This window comes from Muscardinus avellanarius, assembly GCF_963383645.1.
Source record: "Muscardinus avellanarius genome assembly, chromosome: 7".
Lineage (NCBI taxonomy): Eukaryota > Metazoa > Chordata > Mammalia > Rodentia > Gliridae > Muscardinus > Muscardinus avellanarius.
Window position 1 is genome coordinate 67,941,857 of NC_137793.1, and position 22,518 is coordinate 67,964,374.

At 43.6% G+C, this 22,518-nt stretch overlaps 2 protein-coding genes across 2 annotated transcripts in view; both read left to right on the plus strand.

The window, feature by feature from the left end:
- The window catches only part of TAF1A (TATA-box binding protein associated factor, RNA polymerase I subunit A), a gene marked incomplete at both ends in the record, with an annotated part of 38,132 nt that extends 36,831 nt beyond the window's left edge, over positions 1 to 1,301 (plus strand). The window contains one exon of the mRNA XM_080698705.1: positions 1,058 to 1,301. Coding sequence (XP_080554831.1) covers positions 1,058 to 1,301 — 244 coding nt within the window. The remainder of the gene's footprint in view (positions 1 to 1,057) is intronic.
- Positions 1,302 to 1,708: 407 nt separating this feature from the next.
- HHIPL2 (HHIP like 2) overlaps positions 1,709 to 22,518 on the plus strand; it is a gene marked incomplete at both ends in the record, with an annotated part of 34,624 nt that continues 13,814 nt past the window's right edge. Inside the window, 6 exons of the mRNA XM_080698706.1 lie at positions 1,709 to 2,029; positions 7,397 to 8,049; positions 8,967 to 9,110; positions 11,182 to 11,513; positions 13,169 to 13,295; positions 17,208 to 17,353. Of these exons, the coding sequence (XP_080554832.1) occupies positions 1,709 to 2,029; positions 7,397 to 8,049; positions 8,967 to 9,110; positions 11,182 to 11,513; positions 13,169 to 13,295; positions 17,208 to 17,353 (1,723 nt within the window). The remainder of the gene's footprint in view (positions 2,030 to 7,396; positions 8,050 to 8,966; positions 9,111 to 11,181; positions 11,514 to 13,168; positions 13,296 to 17,207; positions 17,354 to 22,518) is intronic.

Sequence of the window (22,518 nt, forward strand, 5' to 3'; positions counted from 1 at the left end):
GTTTAAGAGACCCTGTTTCCAAATAAAAAGTATAAAATAGGTCTAGGAGTGTAGCCTGGAGGTAGAAGGGTTTCCAGGAACCCCAGTACCACAAAAACAAACAAACAAACAAAAAAAAACCAGGGTCTCACTAAATTGCAGAAGGCCTCACTAAGTAGCTGAGGCTGGCTGCAAACCTGTAATCCTCCTGTCTCAGCCTTTCAAGTACTGGGATTACAAGCATGCACCACCATGCCTGGCTACAAAATACGTTCTTAAGTACTAATTTTGGGGTATTACTAAGTGAGGAAAGCAGACATAGACTTGGCAAGAATAGCGCAAATATCCCATGCTTCCTTATGCAATTGTTCTAAACATTTCTTGCTAACTCCTGATTTCACTGGGCCCTACTCCATGTGTCTATGTCTGAATATGTTGAAATTTAATTGTCAATATGTTAGTATTAAGAGGTGGGGCCTTCGCTGGGTGTGGTGATTCATGCCTGTAATCCCAGTACTTAGGAGGCTGAGACAGGAGGGTTGTAGGTTCGAGGACAGCCTCAGCAATGTAGTGAGACCTAGCAAGACCTTATTTCAAAACAACAGCAAAAAAAAGAGTTGTGGTTTTGGTCCACAGCCCAGGTCCCAATATCCCCTTCAAGGGCATGACCTTCGTGACCTAATTTTCTTCCTCTTAAAGATCCCAATAGCGCCAAGGGCTGAGAACCACGCCTTCATCTGACACCCGGGCCTTGGGGGAAGAGTCAAGATCCAAGCTATAGCAACTGAGGGTGCAACTCAACGGCAGAGTGTGGCTTAGCATGCATGAGGCCCTGGCTCAATCCCCAGCTGAGAAAAAAAGATGTGGTACCTTTAGAAGGCAATTAGGGCTTCTGTGAAGGGGCTTGAGGGAGTGGGTTGTTCCTTCTGCCATGTGAGCATAGACTAGGGTGCCACAGTGAGCAGCAGAGCTCTCACCAGACACCCGACCCCCTGACTTGAGCTTCCCGGGCTGCTAAGCTGTGAGATAGAAATATCTGCTATTATAACTTATCCCTCTGTGGTATTTGTTATGGCAGTGTGAGCGAAGGCTCCCTCCCCTTCCTTTACTGTCTCTTGCCTCTCTTTGCTCCTGGCTCAAGATTCATGACCTGTCCTCTCATCCAGCACATCCTCACCTTTCCGGATCACAGGAACCATATGGCTCCCTGCCTTCCACCACACTGCCTCGGTCTTCCAGGCCCACCCGAATCCACAGTGCCCTTCAGCACTGCAGGAAGGCCTGTAGCTTGCCTACCAGAGTCAGCCATCTGGGACTCTTAACATGTGGGGTCCTTGGCCTGTAAAGAAAAAAAAAACACTGCGAATTTCCTGGCCTGCCCCCGACACGGCAGGAATACCAGTCCGTTTTTAAGGAATCACGGCTCTTCTGCCTTCGACGCTTGTACCTTTTGGCTAAGCAGCACTGACGTTGAGATTTGTGCCAGCTTCACAGTTGGATGAGACAGAGAGGTAGAGACACTTCCTGTTGCTTTTCACAAGGGACGCTTAGCCAACAGCCCACAGGACAGACACTGCTCAGAAACCACTAGTGTGAACTGGGACGGGAATGGGGGAAGAGGAAAGAGAAAACGGGTTGGGGAGGTGGGTAGGAAGAGAGGGAGGGATCTTGGGCAGAGCAGGAAAGCCAACCTGAACAAACACAGCAGCCCAGTGTTCCTAGGGCCAACATGCCCAGCAAGTCCACTCCTAGTCTGAGGGGCAGCCCTCATTGCTGGGCCCCCCGGCTCTCTCTTCCTGCTGTCTGCCTGTGTCTCATATTCTTTTGGGGCCAGGTAGGCTTGCTGCAAGGGCACCCCCAGTGCCTGGACTACGGGCCTCCCTTCCGGCCTCCCCTGCACCTGGAGTTTTGCTCTGACTATGAGTCCTTTGGCTGTTGTGACCAGAGCAAGGACCACCGCATCGCTGCCAGGTACTGGGACATTATGAACTACTTTGATCTGAAGGACCACAAGCTGTGTGGAGGTTACATTAAAGACATCCTTTGCCAGGTAGGTCTGAGTGTATGGAACCTGAGGCAAAGAGGAGGAGCCAGCTGGGCCAAGCGCCCACCAACCTCACCGTCAAGGTTGCCGAGCTGAACTGTCAATCCCAGAGGGAGGGCGCTTTGGACACCCAGCCTTTTAGAAGCTCACCTGCCCAGTGCCTGATGTTAGAGGTGCAGGCTCTGAACAGGTACACAGAGGAGAGAATGTGCCGAGTTTGGTCTCCACCGGTTACCCCAAACTCTCTCTTTGGGGTTCTTCCTCAGGTGTCAGAAAAATGAGAGAGATGCTTTTCAAGGAACACTCAGAGTAGCTGCTGTTCATGTCCACTGGCAATGGTTGAAGAGCTGGGCTCAGTATCCCAGTGGCACTTACAGAGTGTGTAAGGGACAGAGTGGTGGCATTTGCTGGGGTCCTGTACTTGCTGGGCTGGGTTTTGTGCCAAGGGGCTCTCCCAGGGGTTCTGCCTGCCTTGTCTTAGTCCAGAGCTGGTTGGAGAGAATTTCAAGCCGCTGAGTGTCGATGACTCAGAGTTTCTGAGAGCACCAGTGGCCAAAACCCACATCCCTGGGAGGTGTCGCCTTAGTTGAGCTCAGCTTGAAAGTTTGCTGGCTGTGGGCTAGCTAAACACACCAACTTTATGGAAGAGTATGTTTGGGGGTTCAGGGAGAGAACTGATGAAAGAGGTCACAGGAAAGGATCAGTCTACTGATGTAACAGAAGTCCGGGCAGGCCTTTGATCTATCTGAAATCCCCCATGGCATTCACATCATTTGCTGCTGTACTTTGCTGCTACTGTTCTGGAGTGGCCATCCTAATTCCCTGCATGTGGTGCAGGGGGAATATCTGAGCTTCTCAGAGTTGGGGAAAGAATTGCCATTGAGGCGTGGAATGGAAGCCAACTGCCTGGGTGGCATGCCTCAGGGCTGTACACGCTCACTACAGGATCTCCTTAAGTTGCTGGGATCTCACTAAAGTGCTGAGACTGGCCTCCAACCTGTAATCTTCCTGTCTCAGCCCTGCAATTTCTGGGAGTACAGGCGTGTGTCACAGGCCCAGCGAAGCAGGGTTTTTGTGAGCAGCACTGAGGCAGTTTATTTCTGAGATTTCCCCTGTTGAAGATGCCTCCCCTTTCCTCCTTTCTCCTTGAGTGAGGTTTTATAAAACCACATTCAGCACCTTTTTTCTTTCAGGGACTTGAGGAAGAAGAATTTGAGAAAACAGTACTCCTGGTTTTTTTTTTTTTTTTACTATGTAGAAGTTCTCTCATCTTCTGCAAATGATGTATATTTCTAGCAATGACTTTATGGGTAGTTCTTATGGATTCCAGTTTACTGGAACCACTTGTCCAAGGTCACACAGTCCTAGGGTACAATTCTATTATTATTATTTTTTTGTGATACTGGGCGTGGAACCCAGAGGCTTTCTACCTCCAGGCTATACTCCCATATATATATATATATATATATATATATATATATATATATATATATATAATTATTTGGAAAGAGGGTCTAAGTTGCTGAGAGCCTCACTAAGTAGCTGAGGCTGGCTTCGAACCCGTGAGATCCTCCTGTCTCAGCCTCCCAAGCGTAGTTGGGGTACAATTCTAGCTGTTTAGATTCCAGGTCTTGTGACCTTTTGATCACATCATGCCATAGTAATGACCACACTGGCCCATTTCCTTGATGGTCTCCTGAGCTCCAGGAAGCCTGAGCTCAGAATACTTTGTGTACCTCGCTTCCTGCTGCTCTCCAGTGCTGAGAACAGGGTATGGCACATAGAAGAGACTCAACTAAGCCACAGTTGAGTCACATAGTAGAGACACTAAGGGGCCTGACTTCTCTTATCCTTAAAATAGAGAACTGTTTGTTAGTTACCAGCAACTTTGCAAACTCTAAATAGGTACATGAGAGGGTGCCATGGAGGTGGTTACATCCCCACCACCCCATTCCATTCCTTACTATTTCATTCTTATTTCTGTGTTCCTCCTCTCTTTTTCCCACTCCCCAAAAGTGAATGGAATCAGTGAGGTGGCCTTTTGCTTCTTGTTCCTCTGACAAGCATCCAGACAGCCCAAGGAGAGACACTGGCTCTCTGGGCGGCTCCTTTCCCTCTGCCTGATAACCAAGCGCGTGCTCTGCAAACTGCAGTCGGGAAACAGGAGAAGAGGAAACTCAAATGCGTGAGAAATGCTGCTGGTTCCTTTGTGAAGTGATGGGAAAACAGCGGCCCCGAGTCAGGACTGCACAGCTGGCTAGCTTGGAGGGCAGTTCGTGCTCAGGAGGATGGTCATATCGCCCCAAACTCTACCAAAGAATCTACCTTACTTTCCAAATCTTAATTGCCTGTATCTTTCATTGCTATTGGGAGCTGATTGCCCACAAAATTATATTTTCTTCTAAAAACTGCTATAATCTAGGGAAGTCCAAGTAGCAGATACTCCTCTAGACACATATATAAAGAATAGTCAGATATTGCCGAAAATCAAAATTCAAATATGGATAGCTGGGGGGGGGCACCAAGTGCTGTGTGCATGTCAACATAATTTACATTATGATGTGAGACTATAGTGCATCAATAAAAGCACATAAAAATTTAGAGCTCCCACCATAGTGAGTTTTTTTTTTAGGGGGGTACTGGGGGTAAAACCTAGGGGCATTCTGCCTCCGAGCTATACCCCAAGTCCTTTTTTATTCTGTATTTGGCAACAGGGGCTCACTGAGTTGCAAAAGGCTGTCTGCAAACCACAGTCCTCCTGTCTCAGCCTCCCAAATGCTGGGGCTACACCACCATAGTGTTTTGTGTGTATATATATATATATATATATATATATATATATATATACACAATATATATATATATTCTGGGGATGGAACATGTAACCCAGGGGCATTCTTCCCCTGAGCTATATCCCCAGGCTTATTTTTATTCTTTATTTTGAAACAGGCTCTCACTGAGTTGCAAAGGGCCTCACTAAATAGCTGAGGCTGCCCACGAACCGCGATCCTCCAGTCTCAGCTTCCCAAATGCTGGGATTATAAGCATGCGCCCACTACACCCAGCTGTGTCTTGTACATATTAACCATAAATACTTTTAAAACATACCTGAAGCCAGGCATGGTGGCGCACACTTGTAATCCCCACATTTGGGAGGCTGAGGCAGGAGGATCACGCAGGTTTGAAGACAGCCTCCACTGGCTTAAGAGACCCTGTTTCCAAATAAAATATAAAATAGGTCTAGGAGTGTAGCCCAGAGGTAGAAGGCCCCTGAGTTCCATCCTCAGTACCACCAACAAACAAACAAACAAACAAACAAACAAATAAATAAAACATACCTGAAGAATTCCTAGGAGATGATATATCTTATATCTATTATCTGATATCCATTTTTTTTTCTTTTGGTGGTACTGGGGTTCCTGGAAACCCTTCTACCTCTGGGCTATACTCCCAGACCTATTTTATATTTTTATTTGGAAACAGGGTCTCTAAAGCCAGCGTGGCTGGCTTTGAACCTGTGTGATTCTCCCGTCTCCACCTCCCAAGCGTGGGGATTATAAGCATGCTCCACCACGCCCGACTTTCTGATATTCATTTTTATTTTATTTATTTATTTATTTTTTTTGCAGTACTAGGGATTGAACCCAGGAGCATTCTACCTCTGAGCTATACCCCCAGCCCTATTTTTTTAATCTCTATTTTGAAACAGAGTCTCATTAAATTGTGGAGGGCCTCACTAAGTAGATGAGGCTGGCTGCGAATTTGTAATCCTCCTGTCTCAGGCTCCCAAATATACTGGGATTACAAATGTGTGCCACCACACCCAGCTGATTATTTTAACATTAATGACAAAATATTTCAAATATATGGAAAATACATAAAATTAAATAATTTGCATTGTATATCAAATATCCAGATTTAATACATTCTAAACTTTTGCCAAATGGCTTCAGATTTGATAAAATCTTGCAGATACAGCATTGATTAAATAAAGAAAAAAGGAGAAGCTTGATACTATCTTTTAAAAAATTCATTCATCATTTAATATACTTTAAGTATTAAAAAATAAATTGCAATGCTGAAGACTCCCCCCCCCACCCCTTTCCTTTCTGCCTAAGAGCATTAACTGAATAGAAAATTTGACTCAATTGTGTACATGTGTAAGAACACCAATGCCAATATCAATATCCTGCATGGGGAGGGGCTATGGGGAGAGAGTTGGGGGAAAGCCCACCAAGTGTGGTGTGCATATAAGTCACTATCACTGTAATCTACATTGTGATGTGAGAATAGAATGCACCAGTAACAGCATGAAAAAATAAGCCAGATGTGGTGACACATGTAATCCCAGTACCTGGGAGGCAGAGACAGGAGAATTGCAGGTTCGTGGCCAGCCTCAGCAACTGTGGTGTGGCTCTGTGCAATTTAGTGAGATTGTGTTTAAAAATAAAAAATAAAAGCTGGGTGTGGTAGCTCACACTTGTAATCATAGCATTAGGGAGGCTGAGACAGGAGGATCACGGTTTGCTGCCAGCCTCAGCTACTTAGTGAGGCTCTTTGCAACTCAGTGAGACCCTATTTCAAAATAAAGAATAAAAAGCCGGGCTGGAGGTATAGGTTGGAAGTAGGATGCCCCTGGGTTTCATCACCAGTACCTCAAAAATTAAATAAATAAGGACTAGGGATGTAACTCAGAGGTAGAATACTGCTGGGTTCAAACACCATTACAGAAAAAAATTGTACACTAATGTTGATAGCAAAAACTTGTATGTCAATAAAGTTGTTTAAAGAAAAAAAAAGACAATTTGAGACAAAGAAGTGATTCACCAGTAGTTTGTAAAAACAAACAAACAAACAAACAAACAAACAAACAAACTCCATAATCCAGCTGGGCTTGGTGGCACAGCCTGTAATCTTAACTATTCAGGAGTCTGAGGCTGGAGGATTGCAAATTTGGGGTGGGCCTGGGCAACTCAGCCTTATCTAGACCCTATCTCAAAATAAAAAATAAAAAGGGCAAGCCGGGCGTGGTGGCGCATGCTTGTAATCCCAGTACTTGGGAGGCTGAGACAGGAGGATTTCAGGTTCACAGCCAGCCTCAGCTACTTAGTGGGGCCCTCTGAAACTTAGTGAGACCCTGTTTCAAAATAATGAATAAAAAATTGGGGTAGGGGTGTAGTTCAGAGATAGAATGCCCTGGGCTCAGTCCCCAGCAACACACACACACACACACACACACACACACACACACACACACAGAGAGAGAGAGCTGGGGGTGTAGCTCAGACTTACCAATCCCCAGCATCACAACCAAATGAGCAAAGCCCCTTTTTGTGTGGTCAGACTGAGACTGAGCGCCCTGTTTTTTTGCAGGAGTGCTCACCCTACGCAGCACACCTCTATGACGCTGAGAACCCTCACACGCCCCTGCGGAACCTTCCCGGGCTCTGCTCCGACTACTGCTCGGCCTTCCATTCTAACTGCTACTCGGCCATCTCCCTGCTGACCAAGGACCGCGGCCTCCAGGAGGCCCAGGCGAGAGACGGTGCCCGTTTCTGCCACCTCCTCAGCCTCCCGGATGAGGACTACTGCTTCCCCGACGTCCTGAGGAATGACCACCTCAACCGCAACCTGGGCGTGGTGGCCGAGGGTGGACAGGGCTGCCTGCAGCTCTGCGTGGCGGAGGTGGCCAACGGGCTGCGGAACCCGGTCTCCATGGTCCACGCCGCGGATGGCACCCACCGGTTCTTTGTGGCCGAGCAGGTGGGGGTGGTGTGGGTGTATCTGCCTGACGGGAGTCGCCTGGAGCAACCCTTCCTGGACCTCAAGAGCATCGTGTTGACCACTCCCTGGATTGGGGACGAGAGAGGATTCTTGGGGCTGGCTTTTCACCCCAAATTCCGCCGCAACCGCAAGTTCTATATTTATTATTCGTGCCTGGGCAAGAAAAAGGTAGAAAAGATCCGGATTAGTGAGATGAAGGTTTCTCGGGCTGATCCCAATAAAGCTGACCCCAAATCGGAGAGGTGAGAATCTGCAGCAGCTCGATATTGTGTTTCGAACGCATGCCAGTCAGTCCTTTGAGAGGGGGCACAGGCTTCAGAGCACTAGCTTAAAAGTTGTGGAGGAGCCATTGATGGTTAGTGAAGACAGTCCCAGTTCAACTCTTGATACAAGGTGCTTTTTGGGGTGTAGCCATTATCCTGTATACCCTAATTAGAGCCATTGTCTGTACAGAGGATAAACAAGGACTAGCGGCCAGAGGGTTTGAGAAGTAATTATAAATATCATTAACATGTTGATATTACTTATATTGACATGTTAAATATTTACAGGATCCTAATTACTGTGAGGCTGTTAGAAGGATCCTAATTACTGTGAGGCTGTTAGACTCCAGAACTTTTACTTTGAATGTGGGATCTCTCACCTTCACAAGAAGCTAGAGTATAAGCCTGGAAAGCCTTTGGTGCAAGGTCAGATGAGAACTGAGATCGGGCTCACCCCAAGCTCATGTTGTTTTCCTGCTACCATCTCTCTTCCCTTCTCTTCTGTTCTGTCTCTTTTTCCATCATAGACAGACTGAAGGATTGGAAAAAAGCATGAAGAACTGACAGACCAACCTGCTAACTTGCACAAAGGAAGGGACTGAGGGTTCTAAGAGAGCAGAGACTCCTGCCAAGTGCTAGAAAAGCAGACCATTCCCCTGGCTGTGTCTCAGCTTGTGAAGTTGTGGCTTAAAAAATGATCCATGAAGGAGTTATGCCAAACATCAGGGCATCGCAGAGCTCCAGGCTCTCTGCTTTGGGATCCTTGGAAACTCAGAAGCAGATCTTGGCTGCCTTGGCAGACCCTGGTGCCTTGGACCAGTCATTTGTGGGTGTCTCTTGAAGATGTGTACCCAGCCAGGTCAAAGTCTAATGCATAGTTTATTTTTCTCTTCCAGGGTCATCTTGGAGATAGAAGAACCAGCCTCAAATCACAATGGCGGACAACTTCTTTTTGGCCTGGATGGCTATTTGTACATATTCACTGGGGATGGAGGGCAGGCTGGGGATCCCTTCGGCCAATTTGGAAATGCTCAGAACAAGTAAGCTAGATGGATGGAGGCAGGGGCCCCATTCCTTTAGAGTGAATTCTTGTCAAGATGCAACCAAATCCAAATCACGTTCTACAAGATATAGTCCCCTCTATCATGGCAAATGAGAGGGGCATTTAGTTTTTTGTCCCATAGATAAAGGACATGATATACTTTAGTAGTCAATAGTATGGATACTCAATGTAACTTTCAGAGTGCTATGTAAAGAAGAATTCAGAATTTAAAATATATGTTAGCAGCTGGGCTTGGTGGTGCATGCTTGTAATCCCAGCATTACAAGACAAAAGTACTGAGGTTTGCAGACAGCCTCAGCTACTTAGTGAGGTTCTCTGCAACTCAGTGAGACCCTGTTTCAAAATAAAGTATAACGGCTGGGCATGGTGGTGCACACTTGTAATCCCCGCGCTTGGGAGGTGGAGACAGGAGGATTGCCTTGGTTCGAAGTCAGCCTTGCTGGCTAAAGAAACCCTGTTTCCAAATAAAATATAAAATAGGTCTGGGAGTGTAGCCCGGAGGTAGAAGGGTTTCTAGGAACCCCAGTACCACCAAAATAAATAAATAAATAAATAATAGGCCTGGGGGGTGTAGCTCGGAGGTAGAATGACCCTGGGTTCCATCCCCAGTACTGCAAAAGAAAAAAAATATATATGTACACACACATACAATACACACACACACACATATATATATATATATACACACACGAATATACACAAAAGATACACATATACACATATATACAGTATATGGCAGTATACTAACCATGACAATCAACCAATTAACTTCATTAACTTCATCTTGACAGTAGTATTGAGCACTATGTTCTAGGCTTTGTTCTGGGTCCTAGGGACACACACAAAATTAGTCACTGAGAGTAAATGTGGAATAAGTACTTACTGTGTGTCAAAAACTCTTCTAGATATTTTATGTGCACTTGAAGATGTAATCCTAACAACCTTCAAAAGCAAGAATTTTTATCTATTTTGCTAATTGGTGCATCACCAGCATGCCTGGCCCACTATAAATATGTATGGAATGAATGAATCCCTTGTCATATAGGTATCATGAAATCTATTTTACAGACAAGAAGCTGGAGGCACAGAATTCACACAGCAAGTTAATGGCAAAGCTAGAATTTCAACTCAGACAGTGTGGTGCCAGAGCCCACTGGCGCTGCACTGCCCGGAAAGGCCACGTGGTCCTTCTGCCCCTTGAACAAGTAAACACTCAGCTCCTGTTGGTCCTAGTAATAAAAATATTAAGGTTAACAATAATTATACAAAGCTAACATTTGTTGAATGCTTACTGTGATTCAGAAATCAAGTACCACATGCACAAGGACTCATCTGACCCTTTTATCACAACCGCACTGCAGTATGGTGTCATACACTGATGAAATGAAAACTAGAGAGGGAAGCTATTGGTGGAGCCTCTTAAAAGTCTCTTTTCTACCTACTGGTCACTTGGCTATCTGATGAGAAATAAAACCAGCTTTTAAAAATTAATTCATAGTATTAGCCAAATCAAAGAGAAACCATCCTCATATCATTAAAACAAAAAATTAAGGCTGCAACTTCTTCAGGGTCATATGGACCCAGGATCACAGAAAATGCTGGCTTAATGATTCTTCTTGAGCCCCAAATGGGAAATTCTTAACATCTTGTATATATTTAAAAGAAAAAAAAATGTTGCTGGGTGTGGTGGTGCACACCTGTGATCCCAGTATTTAGAAGGCTGAGACAGCAGGATGGCAAGCTCGAGGACAGCCTTAGCAATGTAGCAAGACTCTCAGAAACCTAGTGAGACCCTGTTTCAAAATAAAAATACAAAATCAAAATGATTGAGGATCTAACTCAGAGGTAGAATGCCCCTGGGTTCAATCCTGAGTAACACACACACACACACACACACACACACACACACACACACAAACACACGTCACTCTGCCCCCATGATCCCAGAGATCTCCTGGTCTACTATTAGTCAACCTTCCTGGGTGGATCTCCTTCGGTCCCAAGTCCCTACTTACCTGGGCCTGTTTTCTTGGCTTTCTGTCTTTCAGAAGTTCCTTGCTGGGAAAAGTGTTAAGAATTGATGTGAATGGGGCAGGCTCAGATGGCAAACGCTACCGAATCCCCTTGGACAATCCCTTTGTTTCTGAGCCAGGAGCCCACCCTGCCATTTATGCCTATGGGATCAGAAACATGTGGCGCTGTTCTGTGGACCGAGGGGACCACATTACACACCAGGGCCGAGGCCGGATGTTCTGTGGAGACGTGGGCCAGAACAGGTTTGAAGAAGTTGATCTCATTGTTAAAGGAGGAAACTATGGCTGGAGGGCAAAGGAAGGGTTTGAATGTTACGACAAAAAGCTCTGCCGCAATGCCTCTTTGGGTGAGTGAGAAGCTGTCCAGGTAATTTCTTAAATGAATTGAGTGAGGTGGAAGTGGAGGTGGGGAATAAAACTGGAGCGTGTCCTCCAGGTCCTTTAAATTGTGACTGGTGATAGCTGAATGTGATGGTGGACACCTGTGATCCCAGCACTTGGGAGGCTGAGACAGGAGGATTGTGGGTTCAAGAACAGCCTCAGCAAGTAGTGAGGTCCTCAGCAACTTAGGGGGACTCTCTTTCAATATAAAATAGGGCTGAGGAGTAGCTCAGAGGTAGAAGGCCTCTGGATTCAATCTCTAGTACAAAAAAGAAAAGAAAAGAAAAGAAAAGAAAAAGAACAAGACAAAAAAAAAAAATAGCGCCTGGTTGTGTCCTGTGGGACAGGGCTTTTCTAAATGGTCCTCTAGCCATAAACACCAGAAATGCCTTCATGGTACTTGTTGAAAAGTAGATTCTTGATGTTAATTCATCAGCTATTTTCCTATTTTTTATCTTTTGTCTCTGCTTTACAAGGAAAGTAAATAAAATGACCAATCTGTTTTTTATTTCTGATTTTTTTTCAAGCTAATCTTTTTGTAAAACCAGCCTCCTTTGCTTAGGCCATTCCATTTTATGCAAATAAATGTTGCTAACTCAAGAATAAAAAAATAAAGCCAATTAAAAGACTGTTTGTTACAAGTAGATTCCTATGTTCTATGCCAAACCTAACTGATGAAGAATCTATACCCATACGATGCCTAGGCAAACTGTTTTGAGAGCCACGGCCGGAGCAAGATTGGTGGCTGCATCTTTTTATTTGCTTCCCAATTGAGACAGTGCCTGAAATGATGCTCTATTTATACCAAGGAAGAGTGCAGTCCCCAACATTAATAATCAAAGTGTGTTAGAATCCCCACCTGGATCAAAATTCCAGTGTACTGGCCTTTTCTTAGTCTCTCTTTGTTCTTTGTGTGGGTGTGTTGGAGGGGGTGGTATTAGGGATTGAACTAAGGGGCATTCTACCACTAAGCTACACCCATTCACAGACCTTTTAAATTTTTATTTTGACCCAGTGTCTCTCTAAAGTTACTGTATACTGGCCTTGAACCTATGATCCTCCTATCTTAGCTTCATAAGTACTGGGATTACAGGTGTGCAGCACTGTGCCTGGCTCTTTTTTGTTTGTTTAGATACAAAGCAATATTTTCTTTTTTTGTGTGCTACTGAGGATGGTACCTAGATGCATTCTACCTCCAAGCTACTCCCTCAGTCTTCTTTTTTATTCTTTATTTTGAAACAGGGTCTCATTAAGTAGCTGAGGCTGGCCAAGAATCTGCGTTAGCCTCCCAAGTACTGGATTACAAGCATGTGCCGCCATGCCTGGTACAATCTTTTCCATATCCTTAAACCTGAGTATCTGTCCTGAAGGACTATGGAAGAGACTCAGGTGTATGGATCTTCATACTCCTGTCATATAGATGGGGGAAATTTGAGCATTAGATAGCAGTCCAACAGGGGGTTCCCAAATATAAAATAAACATGATTTACTAGCCTAACTATCCTACTGATGGTCAAGAGCTAAGACATTCTTCACTGAACCAGACAACTGCATTAAAAAGCCCCTTTTTCCTTTCCAGCATTTGATGATGACACACATACTCTTTGTTGTTCTTGAACAGATGACATTTTGCCAATCTATGCTTATGGCCACTCAGTGGGGAAGTCTGTTACTGGAGGTTATGTCTACCGCGGCTGTGAATCCCCAAATCTCAACGGCCTCTACATCTTTGGGGACTTCATGAGTGGGTAAGAAGCAATGTCCTCTTTGCCTTTTTTGTTTTAACTACACACACACACACACACACACACACACACACCACACGCCAAAGATAACTACTGTTTACATAGATTAGTTTTTCTTCTGACACTGCATAAATAAATGGAATAATGGCATTTACTCTTTTTTTTTGATGCCTGGCTTCTTTCATTCAATAATGTCTATGAGACCCATAAGTGGTATTGCATGTATCAGTAGTTTGTCTTTTTATATTGCTTTTTAATATTCAGTTATATAAGTATACTGTGATTTATATATTCTTTGGTTGATGAACAATTTGACCATATTTTTGCTCGGAGATATTGTGACTACAACTGCTAGCATGTTTTGTAGTTTTTTTTAGCATTTCTTTTTTCTTTCTTTTTTTCCCCCCTGTGGTACAGGGGATTGAACCTAGGGGCATTCTACAGTAGCTACACCCCCCTGCCTTATTTTATTTTTTATTTTGAAACAAGGCCTCACTAAGTTGCCAAGTTGATGAGGTTGGCCTTAAACCTGTAATCCTTCTGTCTCAGCCTCCCTGGAATTACAGGTGTGCACTTCAGTATTTCTTTACACCCAGCTTCAGTATTTTTTTTTTTACAATATCAATGAATGATCTGAAATTGAAATTTAGTTGGACATGACAGTGCATGCTTGTAATCCCAGTACTTGGGAGGAGGATCACAGGCTCAAGGCCAGTCTCAGCTACTTAGTGAGGCCTTCCACAACTTAGTGAGACCATGTTTCAAAATAAAGAATAAAAACTAGGGCTGGGGGTTCAGCTTGAAGGTAGAACGCCCCTGGGTTCAATCCCCAGTGCTAAAAAAGAAAAAGAAAAAGAAATTGAATTTTAACAGAATGAAATATACTATGGACAGCATTAATACTATCTCTTACTTAAAAGTTTCTTCTTTTCAAGTGAAGTCATCTATGCTTGAAGTGTTCTTTGCTTAAAGACTTTTAACTTATAAATTAAAATTTTAAAATAGATATAGGCTATGCAGTTTATCTGTTATTTATTTGTTTATTGCAGTACTGGGGATGGAACCCAGGGGCATTCTACCTCCAAGCGACACCCTCAGCCCAATTTTTTATTCTATATTTTGAAACAGGATCTCACTGGGTTGCAAAGGGCCTCACTAAGTAGCTGAGGCTGTCCGCGAAACTGGATCCTCCTGTCTCAGCTTCCCAAATGCTGGGATAACAAGCACGAGCCACCACACCAGGTTAAAATGTTTATTTCTGAGTGAGCCTTGGCAGTCTGTGCCTTTTAAGGAATTTGTCCAATTTACCTAACTCTCCAATTTATTGGCATCAATTAACAATTTGTTCACAATATTACTTAATTTTACTTTTAATATTTACAGAAACTCTAGTAATGTTTAGTTACTTATCTTACTCTAGATACCAGTAATTTCTCTCTTCTCTCTCTCTTAATCAGCCTAGTTAGACGTTTATCAATTTTATTTATCTTTAGCTGTTGAGTTCAGAATTTTAAAAATTATCTTTGTTTGTTATTTCATTAATTTATACTCTTTTTCTTGCTTTGGGTTAAACATGCTCTTTTATTTTTAGTTTCTCAAGATGGAAACTGAAAATATTAATCTAAGATCTTCCATCTTTTCTAATATGTATAATGCTATTAATTTTACTATAATTACTACTTTAGCAGCATCCTATGAATTTTGATATATTATGTTTGTATTTTTATGTAGTTATGTTTTTCTTCTACAGTGTCTGACACATGCAGTGTTTTTGCAATCTCAAATGTTGTATTATTTACCTGTAGAAACTTGATTTATATATTTTAAAATATCTCTTATGTTTCTATTTAAACTGTTTGAATATAAGTAACAAAGTAAAAATTTATTTATTTTGTTATTTTATTTTTTATTTTTTATTTTTGTGTGTGTGTGTGGTACTGGGAATTGAAACCAGGGGAATTCTACCTCTAGCTATACTACTAACTCTATTTTTTGTTTTCATTTTGACACAGAATCCTGCTAGGTTGATGAGAGCCTCACTACTTGCTGAGGCTGTTCTCAAACCTGTGATCCTCCTGTGTCAGCCTCCCAAGTACTGAGATTATAGGCCTGTACCACCACACTCAGTTTATAACCACTATTATAATCCGCTAATTTTAATACCTGGGTCAATTCGGTGTCAGTTCTGATTGATCTTTATTATGGGTTGTATTTTACTTCTTCTTTATTAGGCTGGAAATTTTTGAAGGGATTGCCAGAATTTAGCTTTGTTTAATTTGGCTTTGTTGGTATTAAATATTTTTGTATCTCTATAAATATTTTTGAGTTTTGTTTTAGGACAAAGTCAAATTCCTGGGAAATAGTTTGATTCTTTTGGGTCTTGCTACTGATGTTTGTTATGCAGAGCTGAAGTGGTGCTTTTGCTAGAGTTCTCTATTCCTCAGTAGGAAGGCAGAACTTCCTGATCTCTGGTTATTGATCTCTTTCTGGGAGACCCAGTGCTAGTACTCAAGGATCCCCAGTTCTAGGTGCATATACATATACCTTTCCTGACCCTGACTAAGTGCCAGGTACTTTTTGGAGTTTCCTCATGTCTGCCGTTGAATATACTGGTGGATATTTGAGAGGGATCCTTTGCAGGTCTCTGGGTGTAGCTTTCTTCTCTTCATGTCTGTCCTGCCAACTCCTACTGCACGGATCCTCCTGGACGCTCAGCTCTGCCTTTTCCGCTCCAGGGTCTGCCTGTGTTTGCCTTTTTGTGCTGGGGACTCTGTCAGGGAATTACTTGGAACGAAAGATTGCTAGGCTCACCTTGTTTGCTACCCATCTCTCAGGGAACACTGCCTGATCTTCAATGACTTTTAAACCACTGTTCTGCTTTGTGTAAGCTTTTGACTGAGACAGAAGGTAAATGTAAATCTAGTCCTTCTTATTCCATCCTACTTAGAAAGGATGGAGTCATTTTCATGGCTCAATTCTTGGTTGTAGAGATGATGCAGAGTTACTAATTGGTTAGTTATATTCTTTATTAGCACTTATTAGATCTTTGGTATTTTATTTATCTGTATGGAGTTCTCTTCACCCCCCACATACTACTTGATTGATATGTCATGATTCTTAATTAAAGTATATATTGGAATCACCTGGGCTTGGGCATCTCTTTCTATAAAATTGTCAGGTAATTCTGATGATCAACTTGGGTTTACCCAACTTCCTTTCTTTTTCAGATAGATGATAGATGATAGAGAGATATGAAGCCTCAACCTCTATACAATATAGACATTAATAATAACTGCTAGTAGTTTTTGAGCCCTTCCTTTGTGCCATACACATTGGTGGGATCTTTTTTACGTCCGGGCTACACTCCCAGACCTATTTTTATATTTTTATTTGGAAACAGGGTCTCTTAAGCCAGTGAGGCTGGCTACGAACTAGCGTGATCCTCCTGTCTCCGCCTCCTAAGCGGGGGGATTACAAGCGTGCGCCACCACGCCCGGCCATTGGTGGGATCTTTATATATCTTATTTTATTTGGCTCATGCAGCTCTCCCCTATGGTAAATTATACTTTCACTCCCCATTTTACAGATGAGGGCACTGAGGTTTAGAGATGTTGGGTAGCTAGCTGAAGGTCATGCCACTTATAAAAATAAGATGAGTCTTTTGTAGTAGGGTAGCCTTTTTAGGGCACTACGCTTCTTTTAGTAGAAAATGAGCTTTCTTCAATTTAGATGCCCCAAATAGGTATCTAAAGTATCTCTGAAGCAGCTTTTTTGTTTTTTTGGGGAGGCTGGTTATTGATCTCTTTCTGGGAAACTCAGTCCTAGTACTAAAGAATCCCCAATTCTAGGTGGAAAAATATCCTGCAGAATGGAAATAATGGATGCCTAAAATATAAGGTTTTATTTTTCATCTAGTCGACTTATGGCTTTGCAGGAAGACAAAAAAAATAAAAAATGGAAGAAACGGGACATCTGCCTGGGCAACACCTCATCCTGTGCCTTCCCGGGGCTGATCAGCACCTACAGCAAGTTCATCATCTCCTTTGCTGAAGATGAAGCAGGTAACCAATGTACAGAGCAGTTTGATCCCTGTTTGCTTGAATTATGATGATCACAGGCATCAAATGAACATTTATTATCATTATTACTGTTGTTGAAACAGTAACTGCTGCTCCTACTATTATCACCATCATTTAATCACCTTTTAAAATGTGCTGGGTTCTCTCCTAAGACCTTTATATTTTCCAACTTAATTAGTAACCACAACATCCTTGTGATGTAATTATTATTTCATGACATCCACAGCCCACTTGTGCCCACACAGCGGGGTAAGTTGCAGACAAACCAAGGAGAGGGAATGGAGACAGCACGGGAGACATGCTGTTCATTGGGAAGAGCTTACAAGAGGTCATGACTGCTCCAAGAAGAGTTCCGTGGCAGTAGGTTAGATAGCACCTCTGCTCCTCGAGGTGTTTTGCCAAGCAGCACCTCTAGTCCCTCCAGGTGTTTTGCCCAGGGGTGGCTGGCTGGACTCCTCTCCACAGTGCCCATCCCTACTCAGAGGGGTGTTATGTTAGGCTGCAGAAGCAGAGGCATCACCAGCATCAGCTCCCTTGTGTGGCTAGCACCCCAAGGAGTAGCTGACCTGCTGCACATGCAGGAAAGTGGCTTTCTACAGACACACTAACCAGCTTAATTCACAGCCTGCGTGGAGAAAGCCAGTGGCCTTCAGGATACTAGGGAGATGGATTTTCCAGCCTGGGGTTGCTCTTGTTCCCTTAACTTGGCCAGGTGTTTGGGAACAGAAAGAGAGCACTAGAGACATCGTGTCTTACTGTGCCCTTTTCTTTAGGGACAACACATACATCCGTTGTACCATGAATGAATCAGGCCGCTACACCAGTCTACCAGTCTTGGTTGAATTGGACACCTCATTGTGAGAAGCAAATCAAATCAAAGCCTACATTCTGGTCTTTTCAATACTTTGACTACAAAGAGATTCATGGACTTCTCCCCTATTTTTACTTTTAGTCACAGTTTTAGGAGCAGGGCCAGGGTCAACAGCAGGCAAAACTAAGCACTGAGTGCTGACTCTCAACCCTGGGGAGTGGGGGACTCAAGGAGCAGCTCACTGGTTGGGCCAGGCTCCCTCCTGAAGCTGCCAAGACTTTGTGAGCAAGTGACAATTTCTTTCTTGAGAAATCTGAACCAAGGGTAGACAACTAGATAGGAGGTTGCTTAATAGAGAGGCGAGGCACATGTTAAAAGCATCACTGAAACCATTTGTGTTCACGTATGAAAGATTGGGGGAACTCTGCACTCTAAAAAAATCTCCCCAAATTTTATCATCCAAGAACTGATTTTTGTTGTTTCATTTTAAGAGATAAGCTTTCAGGTTTTAAAGAAACCACATTTTGTTTTATATCATTCATTCATTCATTCATTCATTCATTCATTCATTGGTACTGGTGATTGAACCCAGGGACATTTTACCTCCAAGATATATTCCCACCCTCCTTTTCTTTTTAATTAATTAATTAATTAATTAATTAATTTGGTGGTACTGGGGTTCCTGGAAGCCCTTCTAACTCCGGGCTACACTCCCAGACCTATTTTTTAATATATTTTTTAAAATTTGGAAACAGAGTCTCTTAAGCCAGCGCAGCTGGCTTCGAACCTGTGCGATCCTCCTGTCTCAGCCTCCCAAACGCGGGGATTATAAGCATGCGCCACCACGCCTGGCCCTCCTTTTCTTTTTAAAAAATATTTTGAGCCGGGTGTGGTGGCGCACACTTGTAATCCCGGCACTTGGGAGGCGGAGACAGGAGGATCGCACAGGTTCAAAGCTAGCCGTGCTGGTTTAAGAGACCCTGTTTCCAAATAAAAAATTATAAAAGCTGGTTTAAGAGACCCTGTTTCCAAATAAAAAATTATAAAATAGGTCTGGGAGTGTAGCCCGGAGGAAGAAGGGTTTCTAGGAATCCCAGTACCACCAAATATATATATATAAACACGTGTCTCACTAAGGTGCTGAGGATTTCCCTAAATTTTTGAGGCTGGCCTCAAACTTGCAATACTCCTGTCTCAGCCTTTCACATATTGAAATTACAGACATGCAGCTGGCTTCTATTTGGTTTTACACAAGTTTGTAGAGTGCACTTTTTAGTGTTTGACACCGAATGTAACCATGCATAGAGGCAAAAAAGTCCCTTGCAGAGCAGGTTTTCTCTCTGTAGGTGTAAAGCACAGCTTTGAAAAGTTCCTAAATGTGTGTTTCTTTCTGCTCTGAGCCACCCGGGGGCTGTAGGATCTTTACCTGAGTAGGAGATAATGACTTCTGTCAGGTTCCAATCTTTCCCTCTCAGAGATCTGATGAATAGTTTGAGAAAAGATTTTATAGGAACAGAGGGTTTTGGGGAAATTCACACATTTTTAATAGAAAAAAAAGTTTGTGTGAGCTCGAAATGAAAAGTCCAGCTATGTGGGAAAGCAGAGGAGCCACAGGTCAGCGACCCATGCGACCCATGTGCCACGCTGTTTGACTGCCACTTGTGGGAACTGGGAAAGTTGCAGCATCGACTGCATGTTGACTATGGGCACATGGTTGACGTGAGAGCCGCAGGCCCGGGTGGCTCTTCTCTGCTGAGCCTCCTGGGAGACGAGCCCCCGGAGGGTGGACCTGCAGTGGTGGTGCCCAGGGACTGCCATCCTCTGGCTCGCTCCTCTGCAGGGACCACGGCACCCGAGTTTCGGTGGTTTGGTTTGTTGTGCCTGTAGGTACCCCGCAGGAGAAAACAGGTGGTTTTAGAAAACCCATGTACATCTGGAAACTAAATCAAGTGTCCTTGGCTGAATTCTATGGAGTGTCTCAGAGCCAAGGTTCCCGGGCCAGGCTTGCCTAGGGCAGCCTGGAAGCCAGCAATGCCTTTCCCCACGCAAACCCTTTGCTTCCTGAGCTGCTGGCGGTTGTATTATGGCTACATGGATTTGTGTTTTCTGTTCTTGAATATTCTTTTCCACTTTGAGACTTTTTTTTCTCTTTTTAGATTTGGGCATGATTTCACTGTTTTATCAGTCACTGGCTTTTGTGAAGTTACTTTTTAGTTGAACTAGTACTGTGCCTCCATTTACTGAGCTCCTGGAGGGTAGGGCTGGGGTAAACAAGGAACTTCCAATGAATGGCCCTGCAGGGCTGCCCATTGCCGGGGCTTTTGTTCATGTTTATACTTTTATTGGTGCACTGTAGTTATACATCGCAGTGAGGTCAAAGTCATACAAGCAAGCATGCACTCATGCTTGGTGTAATTCCGTTCAGGTGCCTCCTGCTCCCCACCGCACCACGTGCATAACAGACAGGCTGGTATGCTGCCTTCATACATGGGCACGGCATAGTTCAAACTGTTTCTTTCATCAGTCCTTCCTTTCTCTTCCTCTTATCCTTCCCCTTATCCTCTTTCACTAGCCTACTGGTCTCTCTCTTCAATTATCTACAATCTTTTTTGTTTTTTATTTTCTTTCTAGCTTCCACAAGTAAGAGAACACATTTAACCCTTGACTTTCTAAGACTGACTGATTTCACTTAGCATGATATTCTCTAATTCCATGAGGTTTTCTGCACATATCATCTTTTGTTCTTTATGGCTGAGTAAAACTCCACTGTGTATGCATGCCATGTCTTTGTTATCTACTCATTTGTCAACATACCTAGGAACTCGTTGACACTGTCGGTGCAACTGAAAATTAGTACAGTCCCTATGGAGATCAGTTAGACGTTCCTCAAAAGACTAGGAGTGGGAGCAGCAGGTGACCCAGCTACACTACTCTTTGGTATCTTCCCAAAAGAGTTAAAGTCGCAAAACTACAGTGGTACATGCATATCTACGTTTATAGCAGCACAGTTCACAACAGTCAAATTATGGAACCGACCTAGGCATCTGCCCATTGCTGTTTTGATCGATTGGCTCTCAATGTCAGTCACTGAAGCCCATTCCCAAGAGGGCTGGCCAAAGTAATGCTTGCAGTACATTACATCCACACTGCACACATTCTGTTTTTTTTTTTTTTTGTGGTACTGGGGTTCCTGGGAACCCTTCTACCTCCGGGGTACACTCCCAGACCTATTTTATATTTTTATGTGGAAACAGGGTCTCTTAAGCCAGCGAGGTTGGTTTTGAACCTGCGCGATCCCCCTGCCTCCACCTCCCAAGCGCGGGGATTACAAGCGTGCGCCACCACGCCTGGCATCCACACATTATGTTTTACAATGGCATATTATAGTTTCTTTTATCCCTAAAATAGATATTAAAAATATCAGTTGGGCTACAGATACAACTCACCACTAATAGTTTCCCCTGAATATACAGTGGGAAGTCTATGGCATGTTAGAGATGAATTATTTCCAGGCTGGAGCCATGAAAGGGGACTATGCTGCATCACAGGGTATTCAGTTCTCCCTTGAGACCAGGGAGGCCTCTGTATGATTTTGGGGGAGCTTCTGCTGGAGAGACAGCTCTGTGCACATGCGTTTTGGTAGAGACCACATGTGTCCACTGGTAGAATCACTTAGGATGGTGCCTGGGGTTTCCAGTCAGGCAGAGGAAACTGACTGTGAAGCGGGGTGCATCCTAACTCCTTGGGCCCCTTCCCAGAGGAAGATTATAAATACAGCTTGTCCATACACAAAGCCACAGCTAATTCGGCAGCTGTCATCCTGTATAGGGGACTCTGCAAAGCCTCCCAGCCTCACACTGTGTGCAAGACATGCAATGGTCACCATTTTATCACACATCTAAGAAAAAAGCCCCAGAGAGGAAACAATTACTGTTTAAATAATCCAGACTGTAAAAATAACTAGGCTTTCCACATTTGCAATTTCATAATCATTTTCTTCCACAAAATTGACACAGTTGTGAAAAATACATGCCAGAAAATTGAATTTAATTCAGTGCGATAGCACCAACATGGTGCCAGGGTCACAGAGCTGCAAAGGCACAGCAACAGCCCTTAAGGAGTAGAAGGAGAAGAAAGAAGTAGTAGCCACAGGTTCTTCAGCACTTTAAAAAATGTATACTTTTATTGGTGCATTATAGCCTCACATCATAATGTAAATCATGTTGATAGTGACACACATGCACACAGCACTTGGTGGGCTTTCCCTTGGCTCTCCCCCATACAGGGTATTGAGATTGACGTTGGTATTCTCACCAATGTACATATAGTCAATGGT